Here is a 13,544-nt window from a genome sequence, read left to right on the forward strand (position 1 = left end):
ATATCATCAGATTCGCATACCGCCTGGCGAAGAATGGAAGACCGCCTTTAAGACTCATGAGGGTCTATATGAGTGGTTGGTCATACCATTTGGTTTATCTAACGCAACCAGTACCTTCATGCGTGTGATGAACCAAATGTTACGACCCTTTATAGGGAAATTCGTCGTCTTTTATTTCGATGTTATCCTCATTTATAGTAGGGACCCCAGCGAGCATGTTTCCCATGTGCGTTAAGTTCCAGTGTTTTAAGGGAAAACAAGTTGTCCGCAAATCTCAAGAAGTGTGTTTTCCCGAGTGATAGTTTAACCTTCTTAGGATATATCGTGTCGGCATAGGGCATTCAAGTTGAACTCATTAAAATCGAGGCCATTAGGAGTTGGCCGGTGCCGATATCGATCAGTGATGTGCGACGCTTCCACATACTTGCCTCTTTCTATTGAAGATTTATTCACAACTCTAGTTCTGTGATTGCGCCGGTCACTGAGTGCCTAAAGCATGGTGTATTCCATTGGACTCCTAAGGCTGAGCGGAGTTTTAGCCTCATTAAGACCAAAATAACAAGTGCTCCCATCTTAGCACTCCCAGACTTCAACAAGGTTTTTGAGGTTGATTGTGATGCCTCTCAAGTAGGCATTGGTGTTGTTCTTAGTCAGGAAGGATGCCCACTTGCTTTCTTTAGCGAGAAGCATCGTGATGCGAGGTTGAGGTACTCGATGCATGACGTCGAATTTTATGCCATCGTTCAAGCTCTCAAAAATTGGAGGCACTATCTGATCCAGCGAGAGTTTGTGCTTAACTCTGACCATGAAGCGTTGCGCTACATATATTCACAGCGTACCTTAAATAAGCGTCATGCCAAGTGGGTTACTTTTCTGCAGGAGTACACATTCAATTATAGGCACAAAGCAGGGATTCAAAATCGTGTTGCAAATGCCTTGAGTAGGACATATCTGCTTATCACGTTGAGACCAGTAGTTGTCTCGCTTGATTCCCTTAAGAACCATTATCCGACTGATCCATTTTTTTTTCTATTGGGAGTCATGTCAGTCGACAGGAGCGGATCCTAGTTCGACATATGTTGTCCATGAGGGATTCCTGTTCCATGGCACTCGCTTATGCGGGTCATTTTGGCCAAGCAAAGACTCTTGCTCAGGTCGAGCAAAGGTACTTTTGGGCTATGTAAAAACGGGACGTGATTCATTATGGGCGTCGGTGCCGGACATGTCAGTCATTTAAAGATCAGGCCCAGAATACAGGTTTGTACTCTCCCTTACCCATTCATAGGAGACCTGGGGAGGATGTTAGCATGGACTTTGTCACTGGTTTACCCCGAACTACTAGGAAGTTCGATTCAGTTTTTGTGGTTGTCTATAGGTTCTCTAAAATGTCGCATTTCATACCGTGTCAGAAAACTTCCAATGCCAATCGCGTAGCTGATTTATTCTTTAGGGAGGTTATTCGTCTGCATGGAGTCCCTAGGTCGTTCACTTCAGATAGGGATACTAGGTTTCTGAGTCATTTTTGGAGGACTCTATGGAGCAAAATGGGGACTAAACTTCAGTTCAGTAGCGCATATCATCCCCAAGCAGATGGGCAAACGGAGGTGGTTAATCGCAGCTTGGGAAATTTATTAAGATGTTTAGCTAGTGAGAGACCACATCAGTGGGACTTGATTCTACATCAAGCAGAATTTGCAAATAATAGTTCAACTTGCAGATCCACTGGCAAATCACCCTTTGAGATTATTTATGGCTATCATGTTCATAATTTACTTGACCGTACCCCCATACCATAGCCCGGACGTAGCAGTGCTAAAGCCAAGGATCTCACTCAGCACATAAAAGATGTACAGTAAGAGGTGTTGGAGCGGTTGCGTGAGAGCACTGAGAAATATAAGGCAGTAGCAGATCGACACCGCAGAGAGCAGATATTCAGCGAGGGTGATTGGGTGATGGCATACTTCGACGAGAGCATTTCCCAGTTGGAGCATACGGCAAGTTGAAGCGAAAGAAGTATAGAGCTTACAGAATCCTCAAGAGGTTGGGTCCCAATGCCTATTTATTGGACCTCCCTGGAGATGTTGCGACTTCTCCCGTCTTCAACATTGCCGACCTGTACCAGTTTCACGGAGACCCACAAGAGCACCAATCAGACGACATCAAGACCCTCCCATTTCAAGCGAGCACTTCAACTGATGAGCAAATTGAGGACATTGTTGATGTGCGGACGACAGCTTCCCACTACAGATCACATCGACGATACCTTATTCGATGGAGGGACCATCCGTTGACAGATTGCACTTGGATTGATGAGGCAGAGTTATGCAGGCTTCGCGAGGATTTATTTCAGCGCCTTATAGATGTTTACTCGACAAAGTCAAGTTCTTTCCACACGGGGAGAACCTGATGTGATCCTTTCCGTAGGATCATTTGGACCACTATTTTATTATTTTTTTTTGGTTATTGGACTTATTTTCGCTATTTGGATTTCCTAGATGTGAAGGGATGTTCACAACACCTGGGCCCACCCATTGCATGCATTTTAGCCTTTTATTTTATTAGTTTCATTAGGATTGACCCTTTTACCCTTAGTGCATATTTTCCCGTGTGTTGTAGGAGGGGTAAATTAGTATTTTTGCATGACTTAAGTCACTTAAGTTATGATTTATTATTATTGGTTGATATTGGGCCCACATAACATGATATATAAGAGAGCGGTGGGAGAGAACAACCCTAATTTTGAAAGATTTGTGAAAAGACCAAGCAAAGGAGCCATCAACCCTCTTCTCTCCCTTCATGGCTTAGGGAGTCTCCTCTTCCTCCTCTCCAACTCATGGCAAGGTGAGTTCTCCCCTCATATCTCTCTTCTTCTCCTCTCACCTTCGTTTGTTCTCTTTCCCTCTCCCTACCTAGCCATCTTTTCTTTTGTTCTCCCTCTCTCTCCCTACCTAGCCATCTTTTCTTGATCTTTCTCTCGCCCCTTATTTTCTCCCTATTCCTTTAATCTCCTTACCTAGCCATCTTTTCTTAATCTCTCTTTTCTCTATTTAGGCCTCCAACCCTCTCTCTTCTAGTCTTATATCATCATCTTTTGTCTTCTTCTATCCCCTAACCTTTTCACTTCTCTTCTTGCCCTTTTTTGGTCTATTACTTGGAGGTAGCTGCTGCCCTACTTGAAGAATACGCCGACGGGTATCTCCACCGCTCTCTTTTGGCCTCTTTCAAGCTTTTGGGTTTACGTATTGCTGCGTTTGTCGGGTAAGATCGTTTTAGCATCCTCAAAACCATCTTTCTTGACTAGTTAGACCCTTATTTCTTGTTAGGTTTTTTTCTTTATCCCTTAGTAGAGATCTAGGTTATTTTCCATCCTAAATAAGACCCTTGGGCCTTAGTTTCAATGACTTACATTTCTGGAGAGCAAGCATAATAAATTTGATTTTTCGGTTTTGTGGACCCTTACATGCCTTGTTAATGCTATGGAACATTTATATTCGATTACTGTTTGACTTAGCATCTTTTCGCATTGATTTCGATCTCAACAGCTAACGTTACATCGGTTTTCTAGGCTGAAATTAGTTGCTTATGTTTGCTTAATCATGGCAATAGAAACTTGAAATATTATTCCCCACAAGCTCCATTTAGGTATTGGTTGTCGTCGCGAACCCTTACGAGCTTGCACCAGATCAATAAGGTGGTCACCGGGTCCAACAACACGCATAGAGCGATGTACATGGGAGAAGACCTCATCAGGGACGAAAGAGAGCCCAGACCCACAATCTGCTGATGAATAGGCAAAAACTCCAGTCCTAAGGAATCTGTTAGATGTTAGATTTAGAAGAAAAAAGAAGATTGGAACATGAGGCTTTGACAAATTGTATGTAGGAGAGAGTGAATGCCCTAAGCATCTCCCCCCATACGTATATATATTTTTGAAAGACAAAAAAGCCCCTAAGTGGGCGTCAGTACATTTAACAGTTTAACACTCCCCCTCAAGCTGGAATGTATGTATCATACATTCCAACCTTGTTACAAGAATCTTTCAATTTTGCTCATCCCAATGGTTTGGTAAACATATCTGCAAGTTGATCTGCAGATCGGGTAAACACTGAGCAAATTTCACCACTCTGAATTCCATGACGAATGAAGTGACAATCAACTTCAATATGCTTGGTTCGTTCTTGGACCACTGGATTCGCTATGAATTGTTGCTCTATTGTCACAATACAACTGTGTTGAAGACATCTATGTGAACCCCACTCATATATGACATAGCTCTATACTCGGCTTCTGCACTTGACTTGGACATAACATCTTGCTTTTTACTTCTCCACGACACTAGATTACCTCCGACAAATGTGCAATATCCTGTCGTTGATCTCCTGTCAGCAGGAGATCCTGCCCAATCCACATCACTGAATCCTTCTACCTTTTCATGTCCATATTTTCTGAAGCATAGACCTTTACCTCGCATACCCTTTAAATATTTGATGATTTCGATGACAACGGCCCCAATGGGAAGTATGTGGAGCACTCATAAAGCAACTAACCATACCGACGGCAAATATGTCTGGACGGGTGACAGTCAAATAGATTAGTTTCCCAACCAATCTTCTATATCTACTAGAATCATTCAGCAACTCTCCTTGATCAGGAAGAGGTTTAACATTTGGATCCATAGGGATAGCCACAGGTTTCACCCCCATTGAGCTTGTCTCTTGTAAAATATCCAACACGTATTTCCTTTGTGATAATGAGAGACCATGACGAGAGCGAGCAACCTCAATACCAAGAAAGTATCTGAGCTGACCCAGATCTTTAGTAAAAAATTCACCTTAGAGAAAAGACTTCAGATTGTGTACACCAAACTTGTCATCTCCTGTAATTACAATGTCATCAACATACACTATTAGGAGAATATATCTAGAACAAGATTTGTGACTGAACAATGAATGATCAACAAGCACACTGCTTCAACCCAAAACGCAAAACCGCAGCACTAAATCGTCCAAACCAAGCCCTGGGCGATTGCTTGAGTCCATAAATCGCCTTCTGAAGACGGCATACTGATGAGCACATCTCCCCTTGAGCAACATACTCAGGAGGTTGCTCCATATAAACTTCGTCAGACAACTCACCATGAAGAAAGGCATTTTTGACATCAAGTTAATAAAGAGGCCAACCATGATTAACTGCAAGAGAAATTAATACACGAACCGACGAAATCACAGCAACTAGCGAAAACGTCTCCTGATAATCAACACCAAACGTCTGAGTGTACCCTTTAGCGACAAGGCGAGCTTTGAGACGCTCAATAGACCCATCTCGAAGGTACTTAATGGCAAAGACCCAACAACACCCAATAGTTTGTGCACCAGAATGAAGAGGAACCAGCCGCCACGTTTTATTTGAGTGAAGTGCACCCATCTCAACATCCATAGCGACTCTCCATCCCGTATGATTCAAAGCATCTGTAACAGACTTAGGGAACCTAATCGAAGACATGCTAGAAACAAAGGACCGAAATGAAGGTGAGAGATGGTCATAAGAAACAAAATTAGATATAGGATGAGCTACGCTACGAGATCGAGTACGGGATGCAATTGGTAAATCATGAGTAGGAGAACAAGTACCTCAAGGCTGACAATCCGACTGCGGAAGAGGATCAGTGGGCGAAGATGGCGCATCTTCAGTAGTAGAACGAACAACCTGACGAGGTCCTCGAGTATAAGTTTGCAGTTCAGAACCCTTAGAAGCCATAGGAGGATCCTTTGGATGATCAGGAACTGCCACAGGGGCTGATAGAGGAGCCATCAGAATAGGGACAGGTAGGCTAGTGATGTCAGCAGGTAATGGAGAACCTGGGGTAGGCAAATAAGGCTGGTCCTCAAAGAACGTGACATCTGCAGAGACATGTCTTTCTAAGACGATGACTACAACATTTATAGCCTTTTTGGGTACGAGAGTAACCTAAGAAGAGGCACTTTTCTGCCCTTGGTTCCAACTTGTGAAGTCCTAGACATAGTTTATGGACAAAGCACGCACATCCAAAGACATGTGGTAGTAATGGAAATGGATCACCAAGAGGATACATGCTGTGAGGGCGGCATCACCCTAATGAATTTTAGGAACATTCATCTGAAACGTGAGTGTACGAGTCATATCCAGTAAATAATAAAGCTTTCTTTCAGCCACACCATTCTATTGTGATGTGTGAGCACAGGACGACTGATGAATAATACCACGAGAGGAAAGAAAATCATGAAACCCATTAGATACAGAGAAAGATTCCTTACCATTATCAGTACGTAAACAATTAATAGAACATTTAAATTGGTTAACTACTTAAAAGTAGAAATGACGACATGCATTAAATACTTGAGATCTATCTTTAAGTAAAAACAACCACGTGGCCCTCGAATCGTCATCAACAAATATAATGAAATATTTATGTCCATTTAATGAAGTGGTTCTAGCTGGAACCCAACATCAGAATACAGAGAAATATTCCTTACCATTATCAGTACGTAAACAATTATTAGAACATTTAAATTGGTTAACTACTTAAAAGTAGAAATGACGACATGCATTAAACACTTGAGATCTATCTTTAAGTAAAAACAACCACATGGCCCTCGAATAGTCATCAACAAATATAATCAAATATTTATGTCCATTTAATGAAGTGGTTCTAGCTGGAACCCAACATCAGAATGAATAAGCTCAAATGGACGAGACACTCTACTACTAATACGAGATGGGAAGGACACACGATGGTGTTTCCCTAACTCACACGACTCGCAATGAAAAGACGGAACAGGCTCCGAAATAAAAGAAGACTTCATAAGCGTATCCGCAGGTGGATGTCCCAAACGACAGTGCCATTGATGGGCACCCACAGAGGAACGAAGAGCTACACCAGCACCGGCCTAGTCAAGGTAGTAAAGACCATCAATCTCATGGCCCACTCCAATCCTCGTCCCAGTCTTCATGTCCTGAAAAACACAATAGGAAGAAAAAAAGGAAACAGTACAGTTCAATAGTTTCGTTAATTGGCGAACAGATAAGAAGTTAAAAGGAAAGGACGGAACATAAAGAACTGAAGACAATTGAAGTCCCGTCGAGATGGAGACTGCACCCATGCCAGAGACAGTGGATGTAGTCCCATCTGCCAATGTAACTGTACGAGGTCCCATAGAAGGGAGATGTTCGAGAGAAGAAAGGATTGTAGGATTACCAGTCATATGGTGGGAGACTCCTGAATCAATAAGCCATGTCCCAGAAGAAGTGCCAGAGAGAAAACATGAGGGACTACCTTCATGGGCAAACATGGCAACTGGCTCTTTTCCCTTGTCCCGAATACGGAGAAGCTCTTCATATTCTACACGAGGGATAACAAGGGACTCAGATGTAGGTGGAGTCATAGAAGAAGGAATACGATCAGAAGCAGCAGCAAAAGCATTCACAGCCCTGTATGGACGAAGCTCAGGATGTAAATCGTCGCAATAATCAACAGTATGACCATCCAAACGGCCACGACCGCCACTATCTTTGCCTACCCCTGACTCACGACCACTACCACAGCTACGTCCACGACCACGCCAACCACCATATAGACCACGCCCAAAGCGACCACCACCACGGCCATGATCACCCCCGCCATATGAAATATGAGCAGATCCATCCACTAGAGGTTCATCAGACTGAGGTACCTGCATACGCTGGACACGGGAAAAGGCCTCTGCGAGGGTGGAAAGCGAACCAGAATTAACCAGCTGCTGACGAAGTTGGAGATAGTCAAGCCCAAAGAATCAAGAAACTGAACCACCCGCATCTCTTCCTGACGTTTTTTGAGAACCTCAGGATCAACAATAAAGGGCAACAATAAGTCAAGCTCCCGACAGAGTGCAAGGTAATCACTATAGTAAGATCCTACAGGTTTGTCTCCTCGCTCAAGACTAAACCAATCGGAAAAATGATCACAGATACAGGTTTGGCCCGGAGAAGAGTCTTAACAGCCCCACGCCACATGGGGATACTTAAATCTATCAAGCTTGATGGATGTCATCCAGACCATATGGACCTCCATCGAAGAGGAATTAGAGGATGCAATAGAAGTAGGTGTAGCCATGAAAAATACGAATGACAGAAGATCAAATCACAACCAACAACGACTAAGAGATGGCACACCACAACAACGGGAAGAGCAAAGAACCATCACAAAGGCGATAAGAACTCAGCCCAGCATATCATCACGCGGCTCCGGGTCATAAAAACAATCCAAGGGTACAAGCCACCACCATCGACGAAGGAAAAATCAGCAATGACATCTGTCCGGAGCCGACAACCACTAAAGCAAGAAGGAGAGTTTAGATCATCATAAGGGAATAGAAATAAGTGAGAAAAGTCAAAAAGGGTGGGTTTCAACTAGATTAGGGTGGGGTTGGGAAGTGTGGAGGTTAAAGAGATTGGCGGCAGAGGGGATGGATTTTGGGGGTTTAGAGAGGAGGGCGGTTAGGGGAATATGGGTTTTCAGGGTATAGGGAGGGGTGCGACAATGGTGGGTGGAGTTTCGAGGATTGGGAGCGCAGTGCAGTTAGGGTTTGGGTTTCCGGGTTATGGGGGTTTGGGTTTTCGGGTTATGGGGAGAAGCGGTTAGGGTTTTGGTTTTCGAGGATGGGTTTAAGAGGGGTGTCGCAAAGCCAAGGTGAGAGGTGGGCGGCAGCTTGTGTTGGGGGGAAACAAAAGAAAAAAAGAGAAACAAAGGGAAGAAGGAAGGGAGGAAAGCACTACTTCGGAATCACAACCTTAGGCTCTGATACCATGTCAATGGTGTTTAGCATCCATGGAAGAAGAAGAAAAGAGAAGAAAGAGAGAAAAGAGAGATTCATTATCTCCCTCTCATAATATGTATTATATACTACAGAGTCTAGGGTTACATGTGAGAAGACAAGAATACCCCCAATCAGGTACTCTAATTATCCTGCTCATTCAACAGGTTCCAAAACATATTATGTTATACACCCTGCTTCCAGGTTTCCTACACTTCCTGTAATAACAAGATACATGTTTCTTATATATTAATTTTGAGCAATGATAGATGTAAAGGTGCCCTTGCATAAAGAGCGAGAAAAGGGACCCTGATTGGATCCACGTCATTAAGGGCAACCGTATTTACTTTCTCTATCGATTTTAAAAGGTATCGAAATGACATGGATCCAATCAAAGGCCTTTATCCGGCTCTTTATGCAAGGGCACACTTGCATCTATCATTCCTCTATTATTTCTATACAATTATATCACATGGAACTTTCAACAGCAAAATTCACCTGATGAGGTGCTGAAAAGACTGTTGCAATGTCATAGACTGATATTAGGTGCAACCCCTCTAAACGGGAAGCATAATGGTTTCGTATCATTACACATCAAGATCAAATCAAAGAAAAACTGCATTATGTGCCGTATTATATTGCAACATGCATCTGTATATTTGGAGTACACAATACAATATGGCATGAATATATATCACACATTGCATAATGTAAAAACTACAAACAGTATATCATAAATGAATATGCAACACAAACCACTAAAAATTAGAAATGAAAATAAAAAAGAAAATAGTCATTGATTAATTGATCTTATCTATCAAGTGAATTATGCCAGACAATTAATGAAAACACCACAAAACTGACCTTCTTTAACTCCACCTTAGGAGGTGCAGGTTCCTGGTAGAAACTGGGCATGGGTGTGGCTTTAAATGTTAAACTCTTCCTAAGCAGTTTAATCTCTGCCTCTTGAGTTTCCTATTCAAAGACAAGAGGACAAAACATAAAAAATGGATAGACCCATCAAAATCAACAAATTCTTTTCACTTCATAAGGTTAGAAGTATAAGATTAGTACCTTAGACTTGGCCTGCATAGTAGTTTTCTCCACTTCCTTTGCATGGATCTTTTCTTCAAGCTTAGAGAAGTACTAAACAAAATAATAGAAACGAGTTTAAGACTTTAAGTTGATGCACTGAAAATACGGATGCAAATAAACATATTCATAGAAGAATGAATCAGACTGTCCTAACCTCTCTTCTTTTCTCAGCTCGTTCATCACATTTAAAACTGAAGTTATAGCTAGGAGTAGTACCGATTCTTCGGGGTTTGGAACCTGCGGCAGTGGGACTTCTGAAAATTCATTAAGGACAAACAAAGCCTTCAATGAATTGACAATAATTGCATGGCATAGATATCAAAGAAGCATAACAACTAAAAAAAAAGTTTATAGCTGTAAAGGATATGAAGAAGCAGAACGGGAGTGTTCTTGAATTTTGTTGGGAGTTCCTTGTTTCAGAGGCTTCAGATTTTGTATCTGCTCCCTGCAGAAGGATATCTAACTTATCAAATAGGATGAGCAGTTTATGCAATCAAGTGGAATAGCGTCCAAGGTTTACAAAATTTATGACAAAAGAACGTTGCGTGTGTTCCTACATTGCAGGTAATAGTGAATTGTATACAATAACATCTAGAAAGAAAACATACTTTGGGCCTTTGGATTGTGAGGCATTGGTGGTGGAGGATGCCGATACAGACTTTCCAGACTGCAGTTCAAAGTAAATATGAAGTGATTAGAATGACATACGAGAGGTGATGACATTACAAAGACAGGTAATGAAAAAATGACATTGGCGCTGCCACATTACTAGAGTTCCAGCAACTTTACCTTGGAATGCTGAGTAGAACTTGGTGCAGATGTCGATCTTGTATGCGTGATTGAGTCAACACTGGCATTTCTCTCAATAGTTTGCCTGCCGTTAAATGAACCCCTGTTGGTTGCAAGGGCAAAAGATTGCTTTGAGCGGGAAGTCGAAGTGAGTGAACCATTTGAAACAGGAGAAGTCACCTCTGTTTGTTTCCCATCATTGGTCTTTTTCACCCAAGTAGTTACAACACATTTGGGGCTTGAAGACATTTCAGTCACACAAGATAAGTTCTTGCTCTTCACTTGACCCTTCTGTGATTTGGAATGGTTTGCATGAACAGGCTCTTTCACCTAGAAAAAAACAACAAGGGTTCTGAGTTGCAATTCAATCAAATACATGAAATCTAAGGGGCCGTTTGGATACTTGGATTATTCATGATTTTTAAATCCTAGGTTTTCCACGTAAACAAGGTAAAACCTAGATTTTTAACCTAAAATCTGGGGTAGATTCTACCAGACTGGGTGGCAACACACCTTATTTATGCATTCAAAATCCAGGTTTTAGGATTTAAAATCTAGGTTGTAGCTTGTCAAATCCAAGATTTTACAATATTGGATTATAAAATCCATATATCAAAACAATCCATAAGTGATGCAATCAAACAGATTCAGAAACAGCTCACCATAGAAATGGTTGAACTTTGGTTTTCCATGTGGACAAATGGACCACCTTCAACCTCCCCCCTGGAAGATTTAGCTGCTTCACTCTCCTCCAACTGGTATGTGCTTTCTGAACTATCCTGTTGCACTGTCTCTATACAACTATCAAGAGCCTCATATACTTTCTGAATAGCCAAACCTTCCCCAACACCATTTGCAAGATTCGTTGTATTCCCGTTATCAGTTACAAGTTTATCAGCATCCATTGCACGCTATAATACAACAGCTACAAAGTGTATATCTTTTTGGTTTCCAATCAACTTTCTAGAAAACAGCACATACCAACTACAAATTAGCAGCTTCACCATTATATGTATACTCCTCACAAAAAACAGAGAGAAAATATAAAAGGAATCCGAAAGCTACAATCAAGCAGGGATGTTCTTTCTCAGGCATCAGCATGAAGTATTTCAGTAAAACACTGAATTAAACATTTTGTTAGGCAGAAAATCCCTTCCACAACAATAAGAAATTTTCTTGGATCGGTCCAATTTACCTACTAAAAAGGTTAAAGAAGAAAACTGATGCAAATGCTAATGAGAATCTGTCCCAACGACTCTGCAAAATTTCCGTCAATCAGCACAGATATGACATTTTACAGAGAAAACACTTAAGGGCAGTTTGAATACATGGATTTTATAATCTAGGGTTGTAAAATCCTGGATTTTACAAGCTAAAACCTGAATTTTATAAGTTAAAACCCAGATTTTATAATCTAAACCTGATTGTACATTTTAAGGATTGTAAAATCCAGGTTTTAGCTTATAAAATCAGGGTTTTTGATAGAACAGCGTTCTATCAGGAAAGAAAATAAGGAAGAAGATGATAGAAAAAGGGATAGAATGAGTTAATTCGAGGAAACTCGACCTCCAATATGCAAATTGCACTAAATTTGATTATTCCTTTTCTGAATAGCCATACGGCATCTACATTATATAGAAATTAAGGGATGCAAAATAAGGAAACATAAATAAGCAGAATATGGAAAGGGAAATAAGGAAACCCTAAATATTGAATAACTTAAATAAAGAAAACAATCTAAATTAGCAGAATAGGAAAAAAGGAAAACTGATTCTAAGAGGTTTAGATTGTAAAATCCTTGTATCCAAAGGGCCCCCTAGGTGCTAGGGCACCAAAGAGGATCTATCTCAACGGCTAAGTAAAATGCCTATCCGTTTAAGACTATCCATAAAAGAAATACTATTCCAGGGCATAAAAGAAAAACGCAAAAATCGGTAAGAGAGTGAGGAAATCAATCGAGTACAAGGATCACACTCATCGGATTCTCCTAGGACATCCGATTCAAACAGACGAAAAATCTCAAAAAAAAAAAAAATGATTAGTTGACACAAAGAAAGTAGATTTACGTAGATCGATTCGAAACTCACGAATCAAACTCCACGCATTCACGCTTCAACTTTTTAGAGAAAAGGATCTGAGATTTGATTTCTACAAAAGGTTTACGAGATGGCCGAGTCAGGTATCTCGAACGCCATGGTCGTACGGATTCTCGAAGCAGAGATCGGGGTTGGGTAAAAAAGATTCTCTTTTCAATTTATCTTTTCTTTGCTTTTCTTTTCAAACGTGGGAAAATCCCACGAACCTCCTTTTCCTGTAAACCCTTTGAATCCGGTGCCAGAGAGAGAGACGGTTAGACAGTTAAATAAATTAGTAAAATCAGGGAAATACGGTTTTTCCCTCCCTTCTCTGTCTGTCTCTGTTGGTTTTGTTATTTTTTCTCCTATTACTGTTATATTAGAAATACTTAATTACTTTTTGGCTATTGATATTCTCACTACTAGCAGGTTTTGATAATTGCTCTTACACAACTTGTTTTTTATTAAGTAACTAGCTGTCTTTATTTTTTCCGAATAATAAAGAATTGGATTAATTAACCAGCTGTCGAAGGTTTATTATAATTTCTAAAAAGCTCTAAAAAGCATAAATAGCAAAACTTAATTTTTTATTTTTTGTTTTTTCAAGAACACTATTTACCTGTTTGCTTGAAGAACTCCAATTTTTGAGGAAAATGTTTAAGACGCATTGTAAACTCATTTTAAACACATTTTTTTGGCCAACTCTCCAATTTTACCATTGATAGGGACCCAAAATTGATTGTCCAACCAGAATGTG

The 13,544-nt window shown here is 40.9% G+C and overlaps 1 protein-coding gene across 3 annotated transcripts in view; it reads right to left on the reverse strand.

Annotated features, from left to right (window-relative positions):
* Nucleotides 1-13,104, reverse strand: part of LOC143846739 (uncharacterized) — a 37,955-nt gene extending 24,851 nt beyond the window's left edge. Inside the window, exons 1-8 of one of the 3 annotated variants that reach the window (XM_077355276.1) lie at nt 12,800-13,104; nt 11,375-11,675; nt 10,713-11,042; nt 10,532-10,590; nt 10,291-10,368; nt 10,078-10,168; nt 9,903-9,974; nt 9,693-9,803 (exon numbers count right to left, since the gene is read on the reverse strand). In XM_077355276.1, the coding sequence (XP_077211391.1) occupies nt 9,693-9,803; nt 9,903-9,974; nt 10,078-10,168; nt 10,291-10,368; nt 10,532-10,590; nt 10,713-11,042; nt 11,375-11,617 (984 nt within the window). In that variant the 5' untranslated portion in view covers nt 11,618-11,675; nt 12,800-13,104. Of the gene's footprint in view, nt 1-9,692; nt 9,804-9,902; nt 9,975-10,077; nt 10,177-10,289; nt 10,369-10,531; nt 10,591-10,712; nt 11,043-11,374; nt 11,676-12,778 lie in introns of all 3 variants that reach the window. The other 2 variants (XM_077355275.1, XM_077355274.1) reach the window with 2 other exon arrangements.
* Nucleotides 13,105-13,544: the final 440 nt, after the last annotated feature.

The sequence above is a fragment of the Tasmannia lanceolata genome, unplaced genomic scaffold (genome assembly GCF_043159265.1).
Source record: "Tasmannia lanceolata isolate RefF3 unplaced genomic scaffold, GAP_Taslan_0.1 ptg000015l, whole genome shotgun sequence".
NCBI lineage: Eukaryota > Viridiplantae > Streptophyta > Magnoliopsida > Canellales > Winteraceae > Tasmannia > Tasmannia lanceolata.